General features: G+C 38.8%; 2 protein-coding genes across 3 annotated transcripts in view; both read left to right on the top strand.

Moving 5' to 3' along the window:
• The first annotated feature begins 562 nt into the window (after nucleotides 1-562).
• Nucleotides 563-23,375, top strand: LOC111657803 (SR-related and CTD-associated factor 4-like). Of its 2 annotated transcripts, none has more exons than XM_087175092.1 (18): nucleotides 563-783; nucleotides 2,017-2,100; nucleotides 3,298-3,342; nucleotides 3,496-3,657; nucleotides 3,755-3,872; nucleotides 4,025-4,158; nucleotides 4,276-4,422; nucleotides 4,530-4,603; nucleotides 5,285-5,381; nucleotides 5,665-5,748; nucleotides 5,964-6,049; nucleotides 6,417-6,604; nucleotides 8,425-8,525; nucleotides 8,627-8,740; nucleotides 8,850-9,006; nucleotides 9,097-9,191; nucleotides 22,056-22,194; nucleotides 22,304-23,375. In XM_087175092.1, the coding sequence occupies exons 1-18, from the start codon at nucleotides 754-756 to the stop codon at nucleotides 22,732-22,734; spliced, it is 2,286 nt and encodes a 761-aa protein (XP_087031218.1). In that variant the 5' UTR covers nucleotides 563-753; the 3' UTR covers nucleotides 22,735-23,375. The 2 variants fall into 2 exon arrangements, with proteins under 2 accessions (XP_087031218.1, XP_023265886.1); XM_023410118.2 differs by having other exon boundaries at nucleotides 564-783; nucleotides 22,301-23,375.
• Nucleotides 23,376-23,937: 562 nt separating this feature from the next.
• Nucleotides 23,938-27,269, top strand: part of LOC111657801 (rho guanine nucleotide exchange factor TIAM1-like) — a 45,948-nt gene continuing 42,616 nt past the window's right edge. Inside the window, exon 1 of the mRNA XM_023410115.2 lies at nucleotides 23,938-24,178. The gene's annotated coding sequence lies outside the window, so the exon portion shown is untranslated. The remainder of the gene's footprint in view (nucleotides 24,179-27,269) is intronic.

Raw genomic sequence — 27,269 nt, 5'->3', positions numbered from 1 at the left:
CACATGTTATGTGAGAAAATACATTGCTTTACTTTGGTTTTTGTGCGTTGGATACCTAAGTTTGCCAGCTCGTGGACCATGAACTCTTGTTTCTGCACGTTAACACCAGCCCATATATTTGGCAAGGCTTTTGTTTCACTCTTAGACCAATACTACTGCTATTAGCGGCTATAAGTGGACATCATGAAGGCCAGCCTTGAAGTCCGCATAAACATTCGCGTAAAAAACGGTGACAAGCAGTTGAACTAGCCTTTGCAGTGGGAATGGTCCTGGAGGCTCAGGTCACAAATGAGCACCACTACGCAGACAGGCCGCCTTCATGGCCGCTCCATGATAGTCTAACCGTGGTTAGACCGAAGCGTGGATCCCGGGTAATTTTATGATATTTGAAAGAAAAGAGTAAAGTGAAGTTGATCACCATGTTGACAATCAAGAAATACATATGGGAAAGCGATCGCATACAATAAGAGATCCAAATGACTTTAAATTACAATTTTCCGATAGTCGTGAAGGCATCATTATCTCTTGATGTCACACGTTTACGGATGCGCAATCACGCACGGGGTGGAACCGCGAAGCTAGTAGCAATTCCTAGCATAGTAGAGCTTTCACTAGCAATGTGACCACACCAGAAATTGAGCGTTTCAGTGTTGCTGGTTGTTATGTTGTTAGCTCTATGACTACACGCGAATGATAGGATAAAGCAACGAAATATCCCCTTCGTCAACCCGGTTTTCTGTACAACCAACCACCATGGATGCAGTGAACGCGTTCAACATGGAGGTAAAGTTTGCTCTTGTTTTATCCCACTCCAAAGAGCTAGACCCGAGTGCTAACGTTAATGCTAACTAATGTCAGGTCGATTAAGTTGTCTAATTTGTAGGATAGCTAACAGTAACTATAATTAACTTAAATTTACTTAGCCATAGAATTAGCAAACATTTGGGGGATACATTAGTTCGGTTAAGTGTGGGCGCTTTCAAGGTAAATATGGCTTCAACAACGCTTCAACGTTAATGGTAACCCTGCAAGGCCTGCGATTTCAGTGCCTAGCTAACTTAGCATCGTTGAGACCACGATGAAAAGTCAGCCAGCACAGGATAATAACAGCGTCCTAGCCATTCCTGTGGAATTAGTTAACATTATGTGTCGTGCTGTCAGTTTTACAAATAAAACTGACGTTAATGTCATCTTTCAGTTGCCAGGTAACGTCAGCCTTGCTACCAACCCATGTTGCTTATTTTGAGGAAGTTCAGAGTAGTCCATCGTTATTAACGCACACCAAATACAGGTTATACAGGATAGCATTTGTTAAACGCATTTTAATAAGCACCTGCACACTCTGTCGTCTTGCCTCGCTGTGTTTCCTAAGTGAGTGTGTGTGTGGTGTGGGGGTGGCTGGACATCATGTAGGGAGTGGTACATTTAAAAATGTCATATTTGAGTACGTGCTATCTCAACCTGTGTGCAGCTTCCAAAAACGATTATGGCACTTTCAAAGATGAACCCATGTAGAATAAAGATATTGAAAATGCGTTCAACAGCGGTGACCTTTCTTATAATTTCTGTTTCATGCACGTTTTTGTAGAAGTTGGGTGCAAATGTGAAATAGGAAACAGTGCCGTAAAGTTATATTGGTGAGCTTAAGGTTGTCAATAAACATTTTCATTGAGTTACCTGTAAGTTCTAAACATTTCACAAGTTAAAAAAAGAACATAAATCATATGAAGTATACTTTATGTAAAGCAGACATGTTGAGTATCTAGTAAATAAAATTGAAAACTGTACATACAATTCCTTATCATATGAAAAACTCTTGTTTAAGCCACCTGTTTTCTTAATTACATTAGGAAAGTGTTTGCTGTTATTACATTTTTTTTGTTAGTGAGAAATGGCTGTCTGGTGCTCTAGTTTGCCTTTTTTATACAGCAGGACCAGCATGTTTTCCAGTGTTATTGTAAACTAGTATTTTTCTTTTAAAATGCACTTATACAATTCTTTTTCAAAACCCCTCAGTTGTTCTCCATGATTGACATGAAGCCTCCAATATCCCGTGCTAAAATGATGTCTGTGACAAAATCAGCCATCAAAGCTATCAAGGTAAAGTGACTACTGCACAACTTCTCACCTCTGGTAGTGTGGATTGTTGAATGCAAGAGTTTGCTCTTTGTCCTGGGAAGTGCCCATATTTCTGTGGCTTCAACTGACTGAGATATCGCTACGAATATAGCTCATCAGTGACTTATTGGCTAGTCAGTGAGTGAGCAATAGCTAGGCAGTCCAGCTCCAGCCTTTCTGGTGGCTAGTGACAAACCATAGATAGACATTAGGGAAATTTCTGATATGGGCTTTTTTATCATTAAGTTAAGATATGTGTTTTGATGTACAGGGCACACGAGTGGAGATATAACTCTTGGGATGCAGTTCAAACGTCTCGTTTGCTTAGGAAGGTTCTTCACAGAGCTAAATTACCTGGAAGTATCTAGGTGGCAGCCATAAGAGCTGGTGGAATTCTCTAAATGTTGAGGAAAGGAGCTTCAGCACTTCATTTCTTATCTCCTTTAGAATAGGGTACACTGGACCATCCTGTATGAAAGGAAATGAGATGATGCCTAAGTCCTTATGAATTCTCCATCACATCTTTCTTTGACCAGATGACGTTTTCCATTCAGGTCAAGGAAAAGTGATAAGGAAATGACAGTTTTCTTGACCTTTCCACTGCAGCCTTAGATTCTATTGTGTTAAGTTTGCAAAAATGCTGCAGACATTTTGGTTTGATGTTTATTTTTATAATCGGTCTCCACTTTTCATTTAGATTAATTGTATCAAGTAATGTCTGAAACCTTTCAAGGCTTTATTCTCCATAGCATAATGTTAGAACACAGGTTTTTTTTCCATCATTCCAAGCTACAGGGGTTTGTAATTATGTACAAATTCAGAATTTAACAAGGCGTTTACTGTCTTGATCTCACTTTTTGGATGTGACATTTCCAAGGGCATCATTAGAATTACACGAATGTTTGTGTGGTCTTAATGGGCTTTGAAACTTTTTGAAGAACTTGGAAAGTAATAATTTTTTATCTAATTTAATGTCAGGTGAAAACCTAGCATCTAATTAAAAAATGGCAGGTTCATTTTTCATTCACACAATGGCATGATTATTTGTCATATTAAAGAAATCATGTAGGAAATGAGAATTTCTTTCATTTGTGTTCGTGGCCCCTACGGTTATACTTGATATGATTGAAAGTATTATGAAGTCTTCTGTGACTGATGTTAATTTTTGTCTTTCTTTAGCTTTATAAACATGTTGTCCAGATTGTTGAAAAGTTCATCAAGAAGGTAGGTACTATAGAGCTTATTGCTGTACATAAATATAAAACATTTGAGGGCACTTTACATTTCTGTCATGAGACTATAATTATGATTATCATAATTAGACCAATTAATTGTCATTGTCTTGTTGTGCTTTTTTTGTTTGTTTGTTTACATCAGTGCAAGCCAGAATTAAAGGTCCCTGGTTTGTATGTGGTCGACTCCATTGTTAGACAGTCACGTCATCAGTTTGGTGTTGACAAGGATGTATTTGGGCCCAGATTCTTGAAGAACTTCACAGATACCTTTCAAAATCTTTACCGTTGCCCAGAGGATGATAAGGTACTCAATGTTTGTGCTTTTGGTGTCTTATATAATTACACTGAATGATAATAAGAAATATCTCAAGAGCTGTATTGCTTTTATTTCTTTAAATCAGAGCAAAATTGTCCGTGTCCTGAACCTGTGGCAGAAGAATGGTGTGTTCGACATGGACATCATTCAGCCTCTGATGGATATGGCTAATGGAGCCATTGTACCTCCCCCTGCACTCCAAGGTAGAGAAATTAATATGTTATCTTTGGGCAATTTCTGAGCACTTGTAACAATACATGTGATTGTTACCTGAGTGAGGTTGTAATTTGTCCACTGTTTGATGACCTGCATGCAATTATGCAAAGATGTTAATCATTTTCTTGTATCTGAACAGTTCCTGCTGACCCTCAACCAGAGATACAGCCTGCTATCACTAGTGCCTCAGCTGTGCCTGCTGTGCCCCAGCTACCCAGTCCTGATGCCTTAGCTGCTGTGGCACAGCTGTTTCAGTCCCCCCATGGTCAGGAGGTAAGCAATAAATTAATTTATTTGTTCCAGCAGTTCTACAAATATCATACAGATGTGTTACTGGATGACAGCAGTTTTGTTTAAATTCTGAATGACTCCTCCCTTCCCCCCATTTAGCTGCAGAGGGTTCTCCAAAACTTCCAGCAGGCAGATAAGACCCTGGCAGCTGCCATCGCAAACAACATACCAAACCCTCCCCAGATGCCTGTGGCCCAGCTCAACCCCTACAGTGCGCACACAGAAAAGAAAAGCTCTTTAGCTGAGGTAATGCTGGAGCTCAGTTTCGCAACATAACCTGCTGTGGATATATACAAATTATTCTTCTCATTTACTTCACTGTGTAATACATATTTATAAATATATTTCCTCAGAAACTCCTTGATCGTTTTGACTATGATGATGAACCTGAGGATATAACTCCTAAAGAACTTATTGCCCAGTCACAGTAAGTTTCATAAAATACATTTGTTATGTATTTTTTGTACTTTTTATGTATTTAAGTGCAGGAACAACAACACAACATAGGCCTTCAATATTAGTTTTGTGACATCAAAATTACATTAGAAAGCCAGTCCTGGTCTAGTTTTTAACTTAAACAAATGTGATGTGGAAACTTGAATCCTTCAGTGCAAACAACACTGAGAATGGACTCTTCAGTGAAGTAGGACATATCTTGTAACTTATAGTTTTAAATGAACAATATTTTCATATTCATAGAGTCTGGATTGTTTGTTGCGGGAAAAGGAGTAGATATAATTTTAAGAAGAGGGAAAGACCTCAAGGACAAATAAGCAAAACAGCCAACAATACACATCTTGTGCCAAGTTTTACACTGCAGTGAACCTTTTTTTTTTTTTCTAGATCTTAAGTACACATTTACAATGTGCATATAACCAGTGACACATCAGTCAGTGATAATAGCTGTGTTATGCAGATATTGACTTGTCACAACATTAAAAGCACAGTGACGATAAGAATATTATTGATCTCTCAGTTATATTACAATGCCCTAGCCCCCAATGAATGCAGATGTTATAAATGTTATTAGTCTTATCTGCACTTAGGTAGGCTGCATGTAGGTTTGTAACACCCAGTCTCTCACTGTTTGTATATTTTATCATGACAGATGCATTCCTGAAAATGTGTTTAACCACTTCCCTGGTCAGATGCCCAACGCAGAGAATGTTCATCCACATATGATGGGACAGACTGGTGGTATAGAGGTATCCAGTTATAACTGTTTATATAATAACTCTACTAACTTTCAAATACGCTCAAGTATAATACAGCATGCTGTCCACAAATTGTTTGAAGCAAATTAAGTTACTCTTTTCATCCTTTGTCCCATGAGTTGTCAAACCACAAACGTTACAGTTTTATGTTTTGGTTGCGTAGAGGATGACCCGTGTGGACCTACAAGCTTTAGTTTGGCTGTACTGTGGTCAGTGTCCCTGTGGTGTATGATTTTTAACTTTATTCTGTGGCTGTCCCTTTGTCATCCTGTAGCACAGTGGAGGAATGAGTCATGGTGAACATCATATGATACCAGATGGATGCCACTCCATAAATGAGGCTTATTCACATTCACGGGTAAATCTTCAAACCGAATTTAGATTAACCTGATTGAATGTCTCTCCAGTGAAAGAGAGACTTTCAGCTTCTAGCTTCCAGCTAGAGTGTCATCCATTTGCATTTGAATGTCAAAAGTTTTTCACAGCAGTTTTTCTTACTAATCTAATCTAATAGACTAATCCTCTGCTCATTAATTTGGGAAAAATAAAATTGTTATGTTGTTATTGTAATAGGGAAATTTAAGAGAAGACCCAAATATGAGGCGAGAGGGTAGACACAGAGGCTATGGCAGGAGATCAAGATCCAGATCTGGTTCCAGGTAAGAGGCTGTCCTCATCATAGATGATTGTAGAAGATTTCAGTTGCATCTTTTCTAATGCAGTCCCGTTTTTATTGGGGCACGTTACACTTGCCAAAGTGCATTTTGAAACTGTTGTTTATGTTACATCGGGCTAAGAAATAATTACACATCAGAAAGCTTGGAGCAATTAGGCGCAAAACAGGCACTGACACGCAGCTGCTGTCATGGACTCCCAGAACTCTGTGTTCATGTTGTCATCTACCTATTCAGCTAATGCTGAAAAAGATAACTCACTACTGAGTGACACCATGCTTAGCTGATTTTGTGTGTGTGTGTGTGTGTGTGTATGTGTGTGTGTGGGTGTTTGTGTGTGTGTGTGTGTTAGATCTCCCAGGAGGAGAAGATCAAGATCTTCGTCCCGCTCAAGAAGGTCAAGGCATCGACGCTCTCATTCTCGCTCCAGAGAACAGCGCTGGAGATCTCGCTCGCGCTCTCAAGACAGGAGTGAAAGAGAGAGGGACAGAGAGCGCAGACAGAAGGGTCTTCCCAGCATGAAGAGCCAGACACTCAGTGGTATGTGCTACAACAGAAACACACTTGTGAATGTCACCTACGATACAGTGCATAGTGGCTGGAATCACCACTACATACAAGTTCCAGTTACAATATCTACCATGTATAACCATGTCGACAGGAGCCACTTTGATTTCAAATATGATAGATATAATATTATGTCTAATATATTATATATATATTAACAACATTGCTCTTTATCTACCTGTAACAAACAATTGCCATCATCAGTTATTTTCATGATTTTGTTCTTTGAGTAATCCTTAAATAGTTTAATTTATTAAAACAAGTTATCAAAGCTGCCAGGACCCAAAGTGATTATTATAAGTCACTTATATTTCTTATTATATTCAGTGACTTGGTTGATGGTCTTGAAAGACCATGACATGAAAGGCACTAGACAAGATGAGATGTTCAGCATCCAACAGCAAATTTTAGAAATGTATGCTTGGCATGGAAACATCTGGGGCAACAATTCTTAGAATTATTAAATTTTCCAAGAATTTCCCCTTACTGTGAAGACTAGATATGGTAAAGGTTCGTAATACGTAATAGAGCTATTCGGGTGGAAAAACTGTTTGGAGTAGGGAGGAGGACTTTTAAGAGGCTTAAGAGTGTCTTAAGCAGAGGAGAAAATTGCGTCATTATGTCATTAAATAAATTTTAAGTTATTTTTTTGTGGTATATCACTCACTTGTGTGTGAAGAATTCTGTTTGTGTGCTGGTATTTCCCGTCTTGCTTCAACTGTAACGCATATCAACTAACATCAACTAATTGAGATGATGGTAAACATCTGTCCAGTTGGGTTTTACTTTATTCCATTGTTGTTTGATGGTTTATGGTAGATTTACATGCCAAGCAGTGCCACTACTTAATGACCATTTTCCCTTTTTAAATATCAAATAGATTAAGTACTAAAATGACCAGCATGGTAAATATACGTAAGCAAATAATTATAACACTGAGTATGCGAATAAGCTACTGTGCAAGTAGGTCTGTGTTTTGTAGGCTACTCTTAAAGTATGGCTTACAATTTATCCAGCAGAGATGTTCATTACATCAAATACTATTCATAATGAAGAGAAAGAAGCACGGAGGGCTGAGTGAATCATTGCGCGTAAACAAAATAGTAAAATATTTTGAGTTCGTTATGAAACTGGCGGGACTAATTAGACTGTGGCAGAGGACGTCAGTTGAGTAGATGGTCCTTCAGTGTGGCCCAGGACACATTTGCATTAATACTGTTAAAAGAATGTGGCCACATGTGGCTCAGACCACCTCTTCATGTGGTCAAAGTGATCAGATCTCAAATGCGTCCTCAACGCATCTTGGGTGTGTTCACACCTGTGTTTAGAGCGGTCCACTTGTTATCTTGTCACCCGAGGTGTTAATGCCAGGTCTGAACAGGGCCTTTGTTTTGATCAACTAATCACACCCTTTTAAAAGAATGTGCCATACCTAGCAAAGGGGTCAACCACACCTCCTCACTAAGGTAAAAATTTCTGTCGTTTCTGTGCTCAGTTTCCTAAATCCCTCCTAAGCTAGGACTCCACTTTTTAAGTGGAATTCACTTAAAACTATTGGCTCATGTTTTCAAGAGATTAAAAAAAAAGAAAGGAAAAAAAGATAACAACATGAACCTGACAACTACATTTGACATCCATTTCATGCTTTCTAGTTGCCCAGGGACAATGATTAACCATTACAATTGAGCTGTAAATTCTAATGTAAAGTCAATCCATCACACACCAGTACAAGTATGAAGTATTCCCATTTTAAATAGATGCTCAAACTGTTTTTAATCTGTTTTTGCTTGTAGTTTGCACCACTACGCTTTGGGTTGGACAACTAGACAAAAAAACACAGCAGTCTGACGTGATGTCTCTTTTGGAAGAGTTTGGCCAGATTGAGTCCATCAATGTAAGTATGGACAATTTGCATCAAAGATGCTTGTGAGCATCTACAATTTAAAGCTAATGTTATCCTGTATGTCACTACTACTTTTTTCTCTGTGTGTTCAGATGATTCCTCCGAGGGGTTGTGCCTATATTGTAATGGTTCACAGACAAGATGCCTACACAGCTTTGAACAAGCTCAGTAGGGGGTCGTACAAAGTTAATCAGAAACCAGTTAAGGTACACCATCTCTTAAGCATTTTGCTTTTATTTCCACTTATATGTTGGTTCTGTATAACTTGTTTTGTTTGATAACATGATGAGTATACTTATTGTCATTCTTGCCTAGATTGCTTGGGCTTTGAACAAAGGTATAAAATCGGCTCACAAAAAGTTCTGGGATGTGGATCGGGGAGTTACCTACATTCCCTGGAGCAAAGTCAAAATTGAGGAGTTGGAGAGCTATCGGGAAGGGGGCATGCTGGATACAGAGACACTAAATCCAGGTAAACACTTCGCTATTCATTTAGCATAGCCAAGATTCATTTGCTGTATGCACTTTTTCTTATGTTGTCATTACATTTTCCATTATGCAGAATGGAATAATGCCAGGGACCTCAATAAGCAGGCAACTGTAAATGGAGCATTGGAAAGTGTACCAGCAGATGGAACGATCCCTGCTCACATTCAGGTAATGCTAATACAGTCTTTAAAACACCTTCTTTTTAATGAATGACCTTGGTGTTGGAGGCGTAATTCACAATCTCTCTTGTGGAGGCTATAAGGAAAATAAATTATCGTTGCAAATGAGTAGTGGAGCTTATCTGAACCACCCTCTCATTTTCCACCGAAAAAACTGCATATTTAAATATAAAGAAATTTCCCAAGTGAATGACTAATTTTTTTCAAAACCAAAAAATGATAAGAAATGTTGTAGTCGTTGTAATGTAGTACGATGTTAGAAGTCCTAAGCACTGTTCATTGAATCCTGAAAACACATATGGCAGGCTGGTGTAAACAGGAAGCAGATTGCCACTCTGCATTTGGTTGCTCAGTTGCAGAAAATACTTGACCTGCCAACTTGCATGTCTGAAATACTATGAATGAGGAATGGCGAAAAGTAAGAGCAGTGATTTCTTTGCTTGAACTGAAGACGAGGTGGAACTGTTGCTGAAAGTGAAAGTTAAGATAAGGCGGTCATGACAGCGGTAAACATAGATTGGGAGTCGTCGCAAAGTGAATACCGCAGCATATTAGAGCAATACCAGGACCATTATCCATCAAATCCATGATTCTAGGAGGGATACGTTGTGAATGATAAGACCCAATCAGGAAGCAAGCATAGCTGTCTGTGTCATTGTTTCCAAAAGTCTCAGTTCCTGCCCCTCCAAACCTAAATGCAACCAGAGTTTTCAAATTAAAATGAGGCTGGAAGCATTTCCAAAAGTCTCAGTTTTACAGACTCGAAAACTCTGGAGTAACCAGATGTAAACGTAGCAAATGTAATGCGCTTCAAAACTAAAACGTGGTGTGGATGTAGCCTATGTTAGGCCAAACATAACCATTGTAACAAAACCTATGCTTCTGCTATGCTATTGATTGAGTTCATTAATAGTTAAACCAACTGATATATGAAGCAACGATACTTACCATGCTATCACCCACAGGCTTGGTCAATGCTAATTGTATCCACCATTTTACTGTGAGTTACTTGTCCTATCTAGTCTAGTTTACACAACAAATAGGCTGCTGATATCGAGGCCAAGATAAAACATTATATTACTTGAAAAGCCAGGAAATGGTATGTAAATTGTTCATTTAGAGGTTAATTGTGTTGTAATGTAACACTAATGAAGCAGAAATGTCAAGATACTTAATTTGATTATAATATAGTATAAATTGGATAAATATTATATCTATCAGATTTATTCCTTCTTTCACCTAACCCCACAGTAAAACGTGAAAAAAAAAGTGCTTAATAATTGTCATAATTGTCACCCTTCAAAACTCAAACTTAATTGTTGGAGGTTTGACAGACTCACCTTTCAGTAGTAGTTCTTTTCATTGGCCTTGAACACTGAGCTTGACTATTGTGAAACTTTGTCAATTAGGTCAGGCAGCCTGTAATGGTTACATGTCACAGCAGTCCAAGACTTTTAAAAAACTTTCTCAGTTAAGGTGAGTGCAACAGATGTCAGATATGATAGTATTTTGGAGTGCTGAATTTAACCTGTTTTATGAAAAGAGAAATCGTCATGTTTCCATCTTTAATTAGTATCAGGTTATTGACTCTGTAATAGGAACTGACACCATGTCATTCACATCTTTCTTTGCCTCATAAGGATTGTTTCAGACTCACCAAATAATCTCAACAAATCTAATTTGGAGATTTTCGTCCACAATTCAGATAAGCTCCTCTGCTGATTGGCATTGCATTCAACACTGCTTATTCATCCCTTTCTTCTTTTTCTTTGCAAAATATTTGCATCTTCACTCAGTAATCTTGTATTGTGCAGTTTAACGTATTCAAATAAAGTGGGTAATGCAAAAAACTTTACTGTGGTATGTGTAGAGGGAAGCATTTCTGTTACTCTTTCTCTGTTTTCAGTAACTAAGTTCTCTTATCCAAAATGTCTGGGTTTGGCAAAGACATCAGTAGTTGTGTATGAAATGTTTTCACATCTAATTACAAAAAACCATCCACCAGTGGTGGACAACAAAAAGAAAACATAAAATGACAACAAAAATATTGAAATGTGATTAGATGGATCATCTTGGTGATCTGTTCTGTTGCAATGGGTGTGAACCGCAAACGTGATACAATATGAATATACAAACTGAATGTTAGCATGCAATAACTAAGTAAATCTGAAAAAAAAATGCCAGTTGTCCAATATGATGTCAAAATCCAACTTTTATTCAGCAATTTTGTTTGAATTTTAAATTCCCCCATGACCACATGCTGAATAAATGGTCTGCAAACTAGCTTAAATAAAACATGATCCAGCTGGACAATGTGCAACCTGCCATACTTACCAGTCCTGCTAAACTGAGCACCTCACTTGGAAGAAAAGTTGCTTACGTGTCACAAGGCCGAGAGTATCTGACCGTAGGCTGCTGGGGACTTAAAGGTCCGATTGGGAGGAAGAGTGTCAAAGTGGGAGACAAGGTAAGCTGACAGCACCTTTAGCAACTTATGCTAAATCTGGCACTAAACTGATAATAAAAACTTGACAGGAGATATAATTTTTGAAGTTGTTAAGACATGTTTTTGGTTAGAGGAATATTGCTGAACAAAACTATGCCAGGGTCATTGCTCATGAAAGGATAAATGGTAACTTATAATCAAATCACATCTGCCACTCCTAAGAAGTTTTCTTTAAGAGGTTGTTCAGAATAGTTTTTGTCTATTTTATATTCACTGTCCATGCCTTACATGCAGTAAGATTCAGTTTAAAGACAGTTAGCCTGTCTTTATACTGGACATGCAGCTTGAAACACCATAGATCAAATAATTGATCCTTAGCTACAAAACTGTCTGTCTTAAAATCAATTGTTAAGCAACTGAATCAGCTATGACTATGTCTCTGTACTTGGACAAGATAAGTAAAAGATACTAGCTCTAGTTTGCTGCTAGACAGCTTTTGCAGCCTTTCAAACATTAGCAATACTTTGGCAGTTTAGACCATGATGAGGGCCAAGGCTACTGCCTTATTTGAAAAAGTATATATAATATAGAAATAAAAACAAAAACCTTAAAATGCAACACTCTGTTGCTCACACTGATGCCACTTTGTAGAAGTTTATATATTATGGTATTTCGTGGGAAGGAGCTGCCAACTTTAAACAAGATAAAAAATTTCAAATAAGCACTTTAAATTACTTGTTTTTGTTTTGTTTTTTTGCAGTAATGAATAAAACCAAATGTTTATGGCCAAATAGGGATGTGTGTCCAAATGTCTGCCTGTACAATCATGATATGACACAAGGTCAGATGTATTTGGTGCTAAACTTGGTCTAGAAGCTGTGAAACAGCTTGTTATACCTCCTGCAGTTCTTTCATCACACTGCCATTCTTGGCAAGATGAAAATTCAGGGCAATTAATGAAAGCTTTATACCAAAGAATATAAAATGTACATGGATGCAAAAAATCAATTAGTAGAGATAATGAATCACTGATTTGTTGCTCTTTCAAAGATAATTTGAAAGATTTGACTTGTCTACTCTTAGGCCAGCTACCATATATAACTTCATCACAGCACCTTCAGGGAGGGTCCCCTGAGCAGGATGAGAAACTCCCTGTTCTTGATGTTGGTGTGCAGGTTTTTTTTTTTTTTTTTTAAATGTGACATGGCAGCAAAAAACTGCCATATATTCTGTCCAAATTTCAGCTAGAACAGCCTTTCTTTTGGTGAAACAGGCTGAATTTGGAAATGATTAGTAGTCAAGTCTTGCGGCGTTAAGTCTCGCTGTTTCTCTAAATTTCCCTCTTATTCTGTGCATTATGGGATTTCACAGAAATCTGCACTTGTCAGCCTTGAAAGTCTGAAGCTACGCCCTTTTTTCTTTTTGAAGATAACTTATCACTACAAAAAGTTCTGCAGTAGCAGTCTTAAATACCCACATAATGACCACTCAATTTTGAATGAAAGACATAGCATCCATGGGAGTCGTGTAGGTCTGGAGTTTTTTTTTTTTTTTTTTTTTTTTTTTTTTTTTTCTTCTTTAGTTACCTCGTGTTTGGTTTTCTGCTCTGCCTGTGCAAATCACAGACAAACTTTTACACATTGCAGGATTACTTGACCACATGTTTGGATACTCAGATAGTAATACAAACTGATGTAAACTATTTTGTTTTCCGTTAATAGATACCTACAACATTATCCTGTACAAATCAGTTGAGCATCGATGGCAAGCTAAGTTTGGCTTTGTTTGGCCCAGCAACACGTTTTGCTCAGACTGCATTGTTTGACATGCATCAGAACACCGACACCTAATGTTTTCTGTGTTTGTATCTACATAATCCCACACACCAATGATGTCTTGGCATACATGTACATGCCAGGACATGTCACTGTCCTTCCAGCACTAATACGAGTCAACTCTCCAGAAAAGCTGGAATTTCATCACATTTGCTCTTTGGATCAGCACATCTCAGCTACTGTACTTTGACTGGCTCTGCTGTGTCTGTATGGCCTGTGTGGTGTGTGGTACGGGTGTCAAATAACACGTCAACTAACGTGACTTGGCCAGTGTATGTTACGCTAAAAGGATGGAGTTTCACTGACGGCAATCTTCATGTGCAGCAGAGAGGAGGAGAGAAGTGGTCGAGGAAGAAAGGTGTCAAGAAAGACACACATGGCTAAGCAGCGCCTGGTGAACATGCAGTTGAATTGAAGTGTTCAGGCAATGTCTGCTCAACACTGTGGGGTTGACGGAGTTTGTGCCACTTTTTTTAATACTCTTACAAGGTACCTACAGTAGCTTTAAAAAAAAACAAAAAAAAAAACAGCAGGTATCTTCTCCCGTGTTCCATATTTTCATCTCAGGATTCAGAAGTATTCCCCTGGACCCTCTACAGTGGTCCTGAATATCCAGGACTGAGCTTTTTAAGAATATCTAGAGATTTCTTTGATACCAAAAATCTGTTCTTCACTCCAAGGCCAAGTGACTGATCTCTAATCCTGTGAATTGTACATAACTTCCTACTTCCTACCTAATCTCATGCCAGATGCCAAACATCACTCCTGACAACTTGGCTCTGATGCTCTTCTACTTTTTGATGATTGGGTGTGATGTTAAAGCTTATTTGTATGAGCTCAACGTTTCATTGGAAGGTCGGAAAATTTAAAACGACCCTGGATGTCTGCATCCCTGGGTCCATGTTTGGTAGTGTATTTATCAATTTTCCATTGATAAATAACCAGTGTGTGAAACATGGACAACGTTCATGTCCAGGTGCTGAGTCTAAATAATTGAAGATACTTTGTTGACTGTTCCGCTTTAAAAAATATTTGTCTTTACATTTGGAAAGAATACAACATTTCAAGCCTAAATTGGCTCCTCATCAGGTACACAGGCTTCAAGATGATGATGATGAAGCATTGTGTGTGTGTGTGTGTGTGTGTTCTGAGTCCTAAATAACCAAACAGGCAACATCACAGGACATTTCCAGTGCAACTATCTGCTATTGCTCCTACAGGTAACCAGGCACATTGAGGTAAAGCGGATACAACAAAAAATGGCAGCCCTTTTTCACAAATAAACTGCTGGAATGAAAAGGTAAAAAACCGTGACAGAGGCCAAGGCAAGGACAAAAGTTTAGCACACAAAAGACAACTCTAACTGAAGAGAATGCAAAGATGGCGTATGTGTAGTTTACACAGGGTCTATTTTTCAAAATGTCAACCTCTATTTAAATACCCCAGCCCCCACCCCCCCACTTCTTTTTGAAGTAATTATGGTCTTTTGGAAGCCAGTTTTCTCCACTGTTTTAAAAACCAAATCAAATCATAAAACAATGTGTGTGGGAAGAGTAAAACAAGCAAAAGTGGGCAACTCAGTAGTAAATTAAGTAACATTGAAAACATGTATTTTGCTATGGAATCCACGAAAACAGTGGAGAAATAGACTTCCCAAGCGGCTCAATAAAAGTACACAGAGGAAGGGAGCCATGAGATGCAAAAACATTGCAATCCAGAGTAGCTGCAGATCAAACCTTTCCTGTGTTATACATGCCATCATGCATATGTGGAGCTTTCTAAAATCTCTCACTTTTTTGCATCTTAAGACTCCCTCCCCCTTTGTTTGCCTACTATGAACTTTAAGGACATACAGAATGTAAAACAAAAAAACGAAACAAAAACAGTTACAAAATCACTTATAAATAATCATGTGCCTTTTAAACAAAAAAAAAAATTAATTAATAGATTAAAAACAAAAATTGCATTCATGATATGTCTACCGGACAGCTGCAGAATTATGATGAAAAAATTGCAAAGGTAGTCCCAAATGAATTTTTTTATGTGGATATTTATTTTGAAAATGTTTTATTGAAAAGTTACCGTTTTATGCTTAAAAACTATAGTGTCATCAATAGTCTACTATATATATCATAGTAATTACATGTTAGGTTGATTTTTGGATTCAAGATTTCACTAAGATTTTGCATTTTTAACACCATTGACCCTGTGCTTATATATATATATATGTATATATATATACATATATATATATATATATATATAATAGAAATACAGTGTTGTGAATTTGTGCTAGACAGGAGGGGAAAGGAGAATGATGAGAGATTCAGGGTTTTTTTCCTTTTTGATACTTTTTTATTATTATTTTACACGTTTTATGCATGACAGGTCTGTCTCCCCCTTCTTACGTGTACTGGTAAGGTTCAGGTAGCTCAGTCATTATTATTATTATCATGGATTACAATGTAAAATCTGAGCAGTCTTCTCCTTTCAGTCATTTTCATGTGAAAAGACATTTCAAGGAAAGAGGGGAATTCTTCAGTTGCATCAAGTAATACAACAGTGGTCTATATCCAAGTGTGGAGAACACCAGACTCACATGAGTCCTCACAAAGGTGAGTGTTATAGAAATGATCTTTGGATATTGGGATTCCCGCTCTTGGATGATACTGTGGAATGGTTGAGAGGTAATGAAAGGCTCATTCATAATGGAATGGACCTTTGAATCTTTTCTGTCATCTTTTTACTCATAGATAATCTGAGCTCTTCGATCTGAAGGCCAGGTTATAGTAGAGCTGCCTCATTACTGTCTTTTCATGTCTTATATAAGTAGCAGGTGTAAACAAAGAACAAAGGAATTATATTGACTAGTGAAAGCACTGAGTTGATATGCATCAGAGTCCTGATCAAAGCCTACGAGCCCACCTGCCTGGCTCGTAGGTTTTCCTCAGTGGAGTTAGCCTGCAGGAAAAATGAAGCAGCTGTTATCCTGTATTTTCTGCTGATGGAGTAAAACACCAGGGTAAGAGTAGACGCCCTGTTGCTGACAGCATCAAGGCTGTTTGACTTATGTACCGGTTGCTCTTTCTTTTAATTGTGTGTTTGTAGTTGCTAAACAACACGAAAGGTTGTGCACATAGAAAAATATGGCAGGTGCTTTTGTCATTATGTTGCCTCAGTGATTGACTTCTTGGCTGCAGGTAGTTAAATGATACTCTGTACATCTCATATGTCCGGGTAATGATTTGGAATCATTTAGTGTAAAGTGTTTTGTTTTTCTTACATTAATATAAACGATAATGTAAAATTTTAATTGGATCCTTTTCACATCCATCAAGCCTTAGTTGTTTATTTTAAAAAAGAAAAAAAAGAATTCTACTTTTAAAGCTGCTGTAGGCAACTTTAGAAAAAAGGAGCCAAAACTAAAAAAAAAAAAAAACACTGCACCCCCACTAATTCAAATAAGGTTAAGGCATGTGTGAGTGGCAAGCTTAAAGCCACTATGTGTAAGATTTGAAAATTTCCAACATTGGTGCCCCCTAATGGCAGTATAAAAGTTGACATTGTAGCAGACAGAAATACACACCACTAACCAGGAGTGATAAGGTGTTTAGGCGAAGATGGAAAAATTATCATTAATGATCGAGCATCAGTGGATTCTGAGCACAACAGTCAAATCTAGTAAACATCAGTCTTTCTCTGCAATGCCCAACTGTGTTTCTTCAGGTTACTTTAATTGTTGTATTCACAAAGGGAAAAATGCCTTTTCTTAATGTTACAATTCCAAAGCTTGAACCATCAGAACTTACTTACCGACCAGAATTTGGCTCCTGGTGAATTAAGCAATAACCACCTCTTGTCAAATTCTCAGTCCAGTGTACTAGTGCCTTTACCTGCAGTTCTTCTGACGGCCACTAGGTGTTTCCAGACAAGTTCTCTCTTGAAACACAAAGTATGTTCTGTCTTGGTGCCTATTTCCTCTCTTTTCACACATCTTGTGTTGTGTGACTAATAACTACATTGCTACAATGTATAGATGTATACATATACAGTATATATATATAGTACCTTTAAATTCTGTACTAGGCTTAGATGTGTGTGTTTTACTTATCGTTTAGTAATATGCCTTTGTTTGATGTGTGTACATGTATGCATGACAGGCAGTAGACATACCTCCCTACAAAGAACAGTCCGGACTGGGTGTCAGAATTCAGCTGCAGTAATATTTCATAATATGAAACGGATTCACCAAATATTACATAAATGATTCTAAATAGTCTTCAGTACTTTTAATGTTTATAGTTGATGTGTGATTAATGATTAATTTATGAATCACCTGTGCAGAGATCATCTAGTCCCACAACACATGATTAAAATTAGGTGGAACAGAATTAGATGATTTCCATTTAATGGGCGATATACATTTTTTAACATGCAGACATGAGACAAATCTGTAATTGTTGCTCATTTTTTAACACATGAATCGACAGGGGTATTTTTGTATGTTTGTTGTGCTGATGTTTTGCAGTGGGAGGTCAGACAGGCACATTTTGAAGGGTAACAGCATGTTTAATTCTGTTTCAGCAACAAAATTTATAGGTGAACTTACTTTTCAGCCAGTGTGCCTACAGACAGCTTTGGCACAAAGGAGTGAATATCAAAGCAGAGACTTGAGGCATCTTGCAGCATCTGGTAGGCTGAGTTTTAACTCGGTGAGTGTGACCGGCAGTTACCATGCATTCATTGGAAGAAATGCAATTTGTGTTAATGATAGATTTCGGAATATAGGCTGAATGCATGACACATTACTTCCATCTGAGGAAAAAATTAAAATGTAATGAGCAGTTTGAATTAAATGAATGCAGCAAAGGTCTTACGTCAATGTTTAAATTGCATGTGTCTCAATAATTAGACCTCTTATCAAATTGAATTACTCAACAGTGCAGTTATACAGTAAATGGTGCAGCGTGTAGCATAATCAACATGTTTCTTATTTTACATCCTGTATTCTGACTTTTGTAACAGACCTTGCTTCAGTTTACATTTTAAAAGTTTGATATAATTTCGCTGTGACTTCATTACTAATTCTAGTCATTCTTTGGTCATTCATCATAACAACAGTATAACCTTTACTTTCCAAACACTTATAACTTGCCATTTAGAGATTTTATTATGTGTTAATGTTTATGCTTGAAGGCATTTTATATTCCCATATACCCGTTCGTATGTTTTATAATTGAATATTCTTCATGAAGTCACTGTCAGATGTGTGCATAAACCATGTGTTCGCTGATATATAATAATCATCACAATCATCTCAGCTGAGAGGCCTGCAGAAAATTACTGTGTCGCTTCATGCTTCATCTGATAGTTGTATTCAAGTCATTGACAGGTTTTATGAATATACAAGTACAGTTATGTCGTTGAAAAAGGAAGTAATTAGTATGCCTGTGCAATGTAGCTTGTGAAGTGTTTGTGTGTGGCAGTTCAGTGATCTATCAGAGACTGATCACAGAGGGAAACCCTTGACCTCTTTCAGAGTCATAGCTTGTGTCTGTTGTTAGCTTGTTGGTCAGCAGGATATCTCAAAACATGTAAATATGTTTGTATTAAAGTTAGTGGCAGTTTGGTGGCAGTGTGTCTGAACAGTTATGTGTGCATGTTTGCTTTTATCTCCTTGTCAAAGAGTTTGTGAACTATGTACCCTTTCAGGAATTTAACACTTCCTTACCTAGCTCCTCACCTTTACCTAAAGCAAAGCCATTGTGTTGACTGTAACTCTGAAACTAACTGAGAACTCTATCAAACTCTGACTGTATGCTTGCAGGGACAAGAAACTTAAATTAACATTTTGGTTGGTTTGGGGGTATTGTAGGAAATAAGTGAATTGTTCAGTTATAAGGATGGTGATTTGCACCCTTGGAATGCTTTGTAGATTTAATAATTAACCTAAAGTGTCAACTTCCTTCAGCTGTCGCCGACAGCTCCACCAATTAAAATTCCCAACTTTCCTACTACAATTTGCCTTGATAACGGCAAATATCCTCCCATATCGGATGACTCTTAGCGTAAATTAACTGTGTGTGGTTGCAGTGTTTAAAAAGTGCATAGTGTCAACAAATCAGTTGTATTTATGTAGTGATGTGCACAAAATTAAAGATATTTTCAACACAACTACAACTGCAACCCCTGTTTGTCAGTGGTGGTTATACCCTTTGTCTCATACACACGGCTTTGAGCTGTAAAAATAGACTGTAGGTATTGTTTTCAGGAAGAAGGACAGCAGTGGACTGAACAGCATATTTAAAAAAAAATCTGAGCCTGGTGTGATGTTGGGTCAAAAACTACAGTCAGTGTATGCAAGGGGTAAGTAACAAAGCAGGCATATATAGTTTGATCTGGCGGTTAATTTAAATACAATGGAAGATGACTTGAAAGCTATAGAGCTTTAGAAATTGTTCCCTTTCACCTGATAACCCTGAAGTTTACACAGAATTATTTCAGCAGGGACCTGCTTTATACTGAATGGAATATGTATAACACAACATGACCTGCATAAACATACTTTGCCTGTAAAATGGGTTCTTATTCTCAGTATGAGTGGGTAACAGTTTTTCATTTGTAGTTAAGGACTTGGACATCTCGTGATGCATAATATCATCTAATTGTTTTGTATTCTGGCTATTGAGCCTCTTAATATGCAGCATTATGTCACAATGTTATATATACAGAATAAACATCTGAATATTCAATTATTTACAGTGGGGTACAAAAGACTGAGACCACCAAGTCAAGATATTTTGCCTTTGTTTCAAATCTAATACTATTTTATTTCATTACAAATGATAATATCATCTTAACAGTTTGAGTGAAAAGTTGAATCTTTGAAAAATGTACATGAATGTTTGCTTTAATGATGCTATGCACTCAAGGTGGCGCAGTATGATTTGACAGTGTTCCAAAGAGCTTCTTGTGAAATCACAAAATGCTTGGCATACCCAGTCTTTTAGTGCCCCCATAAATATTCAGTGGGGTAGAGGTCAGGTGACTGTGGAGGAAAGCCCCCGACAGTCGGGACTCCTTGGCCTTGCAAAGCTTTGAGGTGTGTTTGGGCTCATTATCCTGCTGCAGCATAAATCAGTCTCCACAAAGCTGCAAATCAGAGGGTGTAGTCTCTGAAGAGCTGAGAGGTGCTTCTCCTTGGCCAGGGTGTAGTGAATTCTGTGTCCAATTCCAGAGTACACAAAACACCCCCAGACTGCCCATCACCACGCTTCACTGTGGGTTTGATACACTGCGGTATCATTCTTCTGTTCATCTCCTTACGTACACCTTTCTGTTACTGCCATGAATCTCAAACTTGTAGAACCATCAACGTGATAAAAATTTACAGCGACGCTGAAAAAGAGAATCACAGAGAAACACACATAACATGCAGCGAAACAATAGAGCAATAATACAGAAACAACACCAAAATGCAATAGGACTTTTTTTTTTCCAGTCATCCACTGTGAAATGTCTTTATTTCTTAGCCCACCCCAAGCATTAGCCTGGTTTCCCCTCCTGAGAAGTAGGTTAGAAACTGTAGTAGTCCTCTGAGGCCGCTTCAAGACAGCCCTCTTTTAACAGTACTTTTCTTGATTGAAATCTTGTGTTCTTTATTTAACAGTTTCAGTATCTGTAATGAAGTTGCTTTTCTATCTCGCAGGGAACTAAGCTTGATGTATTGATCTTCCGATGGTGTGGTCACTTTTGTGTCCGCCTGATCGTGCTTTGGATACAACTGATCCAGTTCCTGCAAAGCGTTTTAGAGCTCCTTGCACTGCCCCCTTAGAAACCTGTAGTCTAGCCATGATTTGATGCTGAGAAAGCCCCTCTTTGCTTAGAATAACAATCTGACTTCTGACACTTTCACTTAGTTCCGATCCAATCTTTCCCACTTTCACATTGTTACTGAGTAAGAAATGATGAACTGGAAACTTGAGCCACAGCTTTATTTATGATATGTGAGCAGTAGCTGTGAGTTGAGTTGCTCGAACAAGCCTCTCATGAGTAGATCAAATCTACCCGAGTGGCGTTTGTGTGCGTGCTTCAATTGAAGCGATGCAACTCAAGGAAATCTGACCTTTTGTCCAAAGGACTTAAGTTGCTCAATGTTTTATGGGTACCTGACTACAGATTGTTGCAGATTATATCCAATGAAGAAAGACTGTTTTACCATACAAAGCTTACCGTTACTATGTGTGTTTGCCTCTATTTTTGCACCTTTTTAACAATGCTTGACATGGTGTATGTTTTGTTTTGTTTTTTTGTGTGCATGTAGTTTGATTTGTTAGCTCTGGAGTATAATAATGAATAATAATACTGTCTTCTTGCAGAAACTTGCAGAAATGCTGTACGAAATTACTTGTCCAGACTTTTTTTTTTTTTCTTCAAACATGCAATCAAGTGCTTCATGGTGTGAAGTCAGAAGATGTTAATACGGTTTCTTCAGTTCACTGCTTCAAAGGGATTTCTTTCTCATTTTACTTTAATCTTAATTGGGATGTCTTTGTGTTTCTTTGTCTTCCAGGTGCCAGCGGTTCAACAGGCAGCACCCATCAGAAGTCCACCTGCTTTCCCTGGCCCCATTATGCTGTCCCCTACAGCCATGCCTCCAGGAGGAGCCCCGTTCATCCCCCCTGAGTTTGACCCTTCAAAGTTGGCACCAGGTAAGACATTTATTTAGAAGAAAGTACGGTGGATTTTTCTTCCTTCATGTTTATTAAAAGTTCTCTTTGGCCTTGATGATGATATGACAACATTGTCTTGTTGCAGCAGGGAGTCTAAAACCTCCAGAGGACTCCACCAAGGATTCTAATAGAGAAAAAGGTACACTCTCAGATGCAGGTAGTGACAACCAGCTGGGCTCTCCTGCAGCACCAGTGATGACCCTGCCAGGCCCAGCAGTCATACAGGGTCCCAGACCGGGTATGCCTCCTCTGCAGCCTCCTCCTGGCATGCCAAATCCTCATCTACCTCCATTCCTCTCACCTCCAAACATGCCACACATGCCTCCGCAAATGATGCCCGGAGGACCCATGTTTCCACCGGACAGGTTCAGAATGCCAATGCCCTTCCCTCCTCGTGGTCCTCCTTTCCATCGACATCCGTCTATGGGACCAGAGGGCATGGATGACAGAGAAGGGAGGCATTTCCGAAATGGGAGGCCAGGGTTCGGGTGCCCACCTTTCCACAGAGGGAGATGGTAGAGCTTGGCTCGGACCTTACGGGAATGGATGCTGAACCACTGTGACAGATACTAATAAACATCAAGACATCTGGTTCAACAAGTACTGTTGTGCCCTGAGAGGGGTGCAGAGGCTTGTGTTCCTACTTTATTTTACACCACCAGAACCTTTTTGGAAGTTACAAATGAAAAACAAGACAGGGTGTTCTGAATGTGACCCATGTTCCTTTGATTTCAACAGAGAAGAGACTTTGCTGTAAATACTGAACGTGCTTGTAGCTGTTTACTATCTTTTTGTATATTTGAAGTTGTGTAGTATATGCTTAAGTCTGTAATCTTGGTAGTTGGAGGTTTAAAAGCGAAGGCAGTCTGTATTTTTGAGCTTATTCCCTCACTGGGGTTTTTGTGTATGGAAGAAGAGTGTAAAAATCTATGATTCATACCTTTTTGGTATTTTGTTTTTAGTAAAATTACTTTGTACCACACTGATATTTCATCCTTCACCAGGGAAGATGGATTTCATTTGAAGCTGAAGAGGATTTCATGTCCTGCCAGTAGAGGGTAGAGTAATGCCTGTTACCATGGCCAGCCTTTGTTGTACATTAAGATCACACCTTAATGGATCATGTGCAGTGAATATTAAAAAGAGGGACTACCATTTGATCAGGTGTTTTAATTTGTGTTGATCAATCTGAAATTTTCAACCTCTTTAAGAAAACTGTTTACTTTATAAATTGTCCTGCATTCGAGGTTATTATCAGTTTTATTACATCACTCAACATTAACAGTTTTCAGGCACTTTCTGTGGAACAGACATAGCCTCTGTACTGTGGAACATACACTTACTCAAAAATAGTAATCTGCAGTGTCTCATATTAAACGTGCCCATGATTTAGATTTTTGATATGGGATCTTTATGATAGAGCTGGCTAAACCATGATCTTATTTTGTTTCTGATTGTTTAAATGGACTTCAGCCTGTATCTCATTCCTCGTGAGATACAGGTCCTATGAGATCCAATGTATTTGCTGTCCTTGATGAAAAGGCTTCCGTGTGTGCAGGGGATGGGAAGCACAGACGGACTGCACCAATGAGCATTTAAATAATGCGTCAGAAAAAAATGATAGATTTCTCTGTGTTTGCTCATATGACTATAAAACTAAACACTTCACATACAACTGTGCATTTCACACTCACTGAATGCCGATTCGAGGTGAACCGCAGCTGATTGGCTCTGAGACCAAATAAGTGGCATTCTCATGATCCACTTGTACGCCGTCTCCAAGGCCCGCGGGCTCCGCCCCTCTCAGCGGTGTGGAAACAACACGCATGGTCCGTAGACAGGCAGATCCTGGAGCGGCAGCAGGATTCAGAGAGGACGTGGATGGGCTATACACCGCTGTTTGAACCATGAAGCTTTCTGTGTCAGGGCGGAAGCAGCCAGATCCCGACGGTGGCGGTGACAGGTATGTAAGGAGACCGGGAAGCATGTTTTCCTAAACATGATGAACCTAAACATGATGAACAGGCTTGATGTCCGATCATGCTTCCGCGTGGTCCTAGCGCCGCCTGAACGCATGACCGCCTCACTCAATCATACAAGTTTACCAGAGGTGACAGACGCTGCCGCACTGAGGCGGCCGGTGCGGCTCAGTGGACAAGGCCGACAAGCTGTTCCAGTACACGGACTGTCTGATATCTGGTGTCGATTAATCAATTCAGACATCAGTTGATTGGTGGTCGTGTTAGCCCGACTGACAGTGCACATGCAGCAGGGTTAACGTGCATGTTCACACATCTCAGTTTCCATCCCTCTACTTGACTGCGCATCCTGCACAGCAGCTCCACGGACACATTTTTTTTCAGCAAGATGTTGGTTTAACAAGACAAGCAGAAAAACAGGAGCGATGGCCTGTCCGCCGTCATACTTGAGCTGTTTGTATGTCTGTGTGGTCATTTGTACAGTTGGGGGAACAGACGAAGCCGCGCATGTCCTCGGTGCGGTAAATTGTTGCATGAAGCAGAATCGTTGCATCTCTCGGTTGTTGCACAAATGGTCCTGCGCTGTTGTTGCTGTGTTTAACACCTTGCTTTAGTAAACAGATCATGTGCAGGTGACTCAACTGAAAGGCGATAGCTCATTTGTGCAGCTGCTTTACTCGAATGACCTTATGGTGTCAAGTTTGTTGCAGCGTCACTACTGGTGCTGAACCTTAAGTGTTCTCTTCCTGTCATCCAGCAGCCACTGTGTGCACTGTGTGCTAATCATCCTGAGCTGATGGCTGTAGAGGTGACTATGAGCTGCTGCTTCATTTAGTTGTGCTGTGGCAGGTTAAGACTCACTGCATTCGATGTTTCTCATGGTAAAACGTGACATTGATAGGTCTTTAAAATTGAGCATTTATGTGCCGGATCAGTCAGTTTTTGTCCCATTTGTTAAGCTGACTGTACCTGAGATAGTTTTGAATTTGACAGTAATTTGCTGTAATTGTGTTTTCTGCTATTTGTCCTGCCAATGTTAAAAAAAAAAAAAAAAAAAAAAAAAAAAAAAAAAAAAAAAGAAGAGAGGGAGAGAGAAATATCTCACCATTCGGAGGTTAGGGTGTAGTTTTTCCTCAGTCTGCAGTTTGTACTCATGGTGAACCCAGTATGACCTGATTGGTGCACACAAACCAGCCATGGTAGCTGCATCTATCAAGGTGATTTGGACACCAGAGAAAAGAAATATCTTAACTGCTACAGAAGATTTTCAGGAAATGAAGTCACAGTAGCACCACAACCTGCAGTGAGATGTAACAGAGATGATTTGTTGAAGACTGTGGTTGTGAGACTAAATAAAGAAGGGTGGATCAGCTAATTGTGGTCCTGATGAAGGCTTTGGAGGGGGTGTCATTTGGCTAAAATAGTTAATACTGGCTCAGTTTTTTTTCAGCAACATGTACAGTATCATCTTACATCAGTGCATTCTGATGACCAATCACATTTGTGCACACACACATTCCTGGTAGAGAACTTTTTGGCATTGAATGCTTGTTGAGTTCCTCCATTAATCCAGCCAGTAATTGTTTTGCCAAAATATGGCAAAATACATTGAAATTTCAGAGTCTGTGTTTAATATTCAAAAAAAGGTTGCTGTGGTTTTTAACAGGATTAAATCCTTTTAGATTATGTTTGTTATACTGAGTAGTTGTTTCAGTGGGTGGCCTGGTGTTCCATGGTGTTCCTGCAGTGTTAAAGAACATGCAGACGCCACCAGCAGCAGCAGCAGCAGCCTGAATACTTTGTCTGTGGTGGAGAACCATGGGAAGAAAAGATCCAGCAGAATGGCTTCAGTGTTTACTGATGTGTCCTCAGGGTGGTAACCTGAGCCCACCTGTGTGACAAGCCTGCACAGAGAACTCACCCCCTGTCTGTCTGTCACTGTGTTTGTCTGTGTGGTCGAGTTGAAACTAGTTTAGCTCCCCCCTGGCTTGTGTCCACACTCTTTAACTCTGCATCTCAGAGATGCATGTTAGACCAACTCGAGGCAGTGTAGCCACTGTTGTAGCTACACATGAAAGAATGCCTGCACATTCATATGATAATTTGTTGGCTTTTTATACAATCCATGACTTTGTTCCTCATGCGTGTACAGAAATGCACTATCAAACAGAGTTGATTTCTTGAAATGCGCATAATTTAACCCTCATAAGTGCTCTTTGTGAATTATTCATTTCCATCCCACTTGCACATAACTCTTCATTCATTTGCAAAGTGCAGCAAAGTAAATAGTGAAGACAGTCTAGTGTTTTGCTTAGTTAAGTGAATAACACTGAGTTTAGTGTGATAACACTAACCATTCACTCCAACACAAACTGGCCAATAACTACTGCATTACTTACAGTGGTTTGAATTTTGTAAAATCAATGGTACAATGACTGTGTGTTTTTGCATCATGTTTGACTTTGATTTGTGTTAAATCACTTGCATCCCAGTGTTGGCTTATTTAATCAAGCCATGTGTTTTTTTTTTTTGTTTTTTTTTCTTTTAAAAGTCAGCAAATAAGAAGAGGTGTGTTGTGGAAATACAAAGTACACAACTTCGACCACAACCACAAAGCTGGAAGTCTTTTCCACTGGGAAACTTGTGTCATTCTGCTAAGTGGCTGATTGTCGGTATTACATTGAGAGTATTGAATGGAGCTAAAGCCTCAGTGCCATGCAAAACATATCTCCAGATGTGGATAATACCATCTTAATCGCCATTATTTATCCCATCGGTTATTATTAATGAAATGACCACATCTATACTTTACTACAGTCCACTTAAATGCACACTGCTGGCAAAGTTGTTTAAATATTTGAATAAACTCTGGGCTTGAGTGCTGTTTGCGAGTCTCGTTGAATATTTCATATTTGTTGAAGCTGAATAGAAGCTCTGTTCTCAGACAGTGGAGCCCACGCTTCAGTTTTTTTCAGTCATTTTTATCATTTTCAAAACATTTTAGTGTTGAAACAATTAGGTGATCAATGGATTAGTTTACCGATATGAAATTGATAAACAACAACCCCCCCCCCC

Source organism: Seriola lalandi, unplaced genomic scaffold (assembly GCF_002814215.2).
Source record: "Seriola lalandi dorsalis isolate HSWRI2012SDOR001 ecotype SW California unplaced genomic scaffold, Sedor1 jcf7180002054413, whole genome shotgun sequence".
NCBI classification, from domain to species: Eukaryota; Metazoa; Chordata; class Actinopteri; order Carangiformes; family Carangidae; genus Seriola; species Seriola lalandi.
This window is presented reverse-complemented; position numbering and strand designations above follow the sequence as displayed.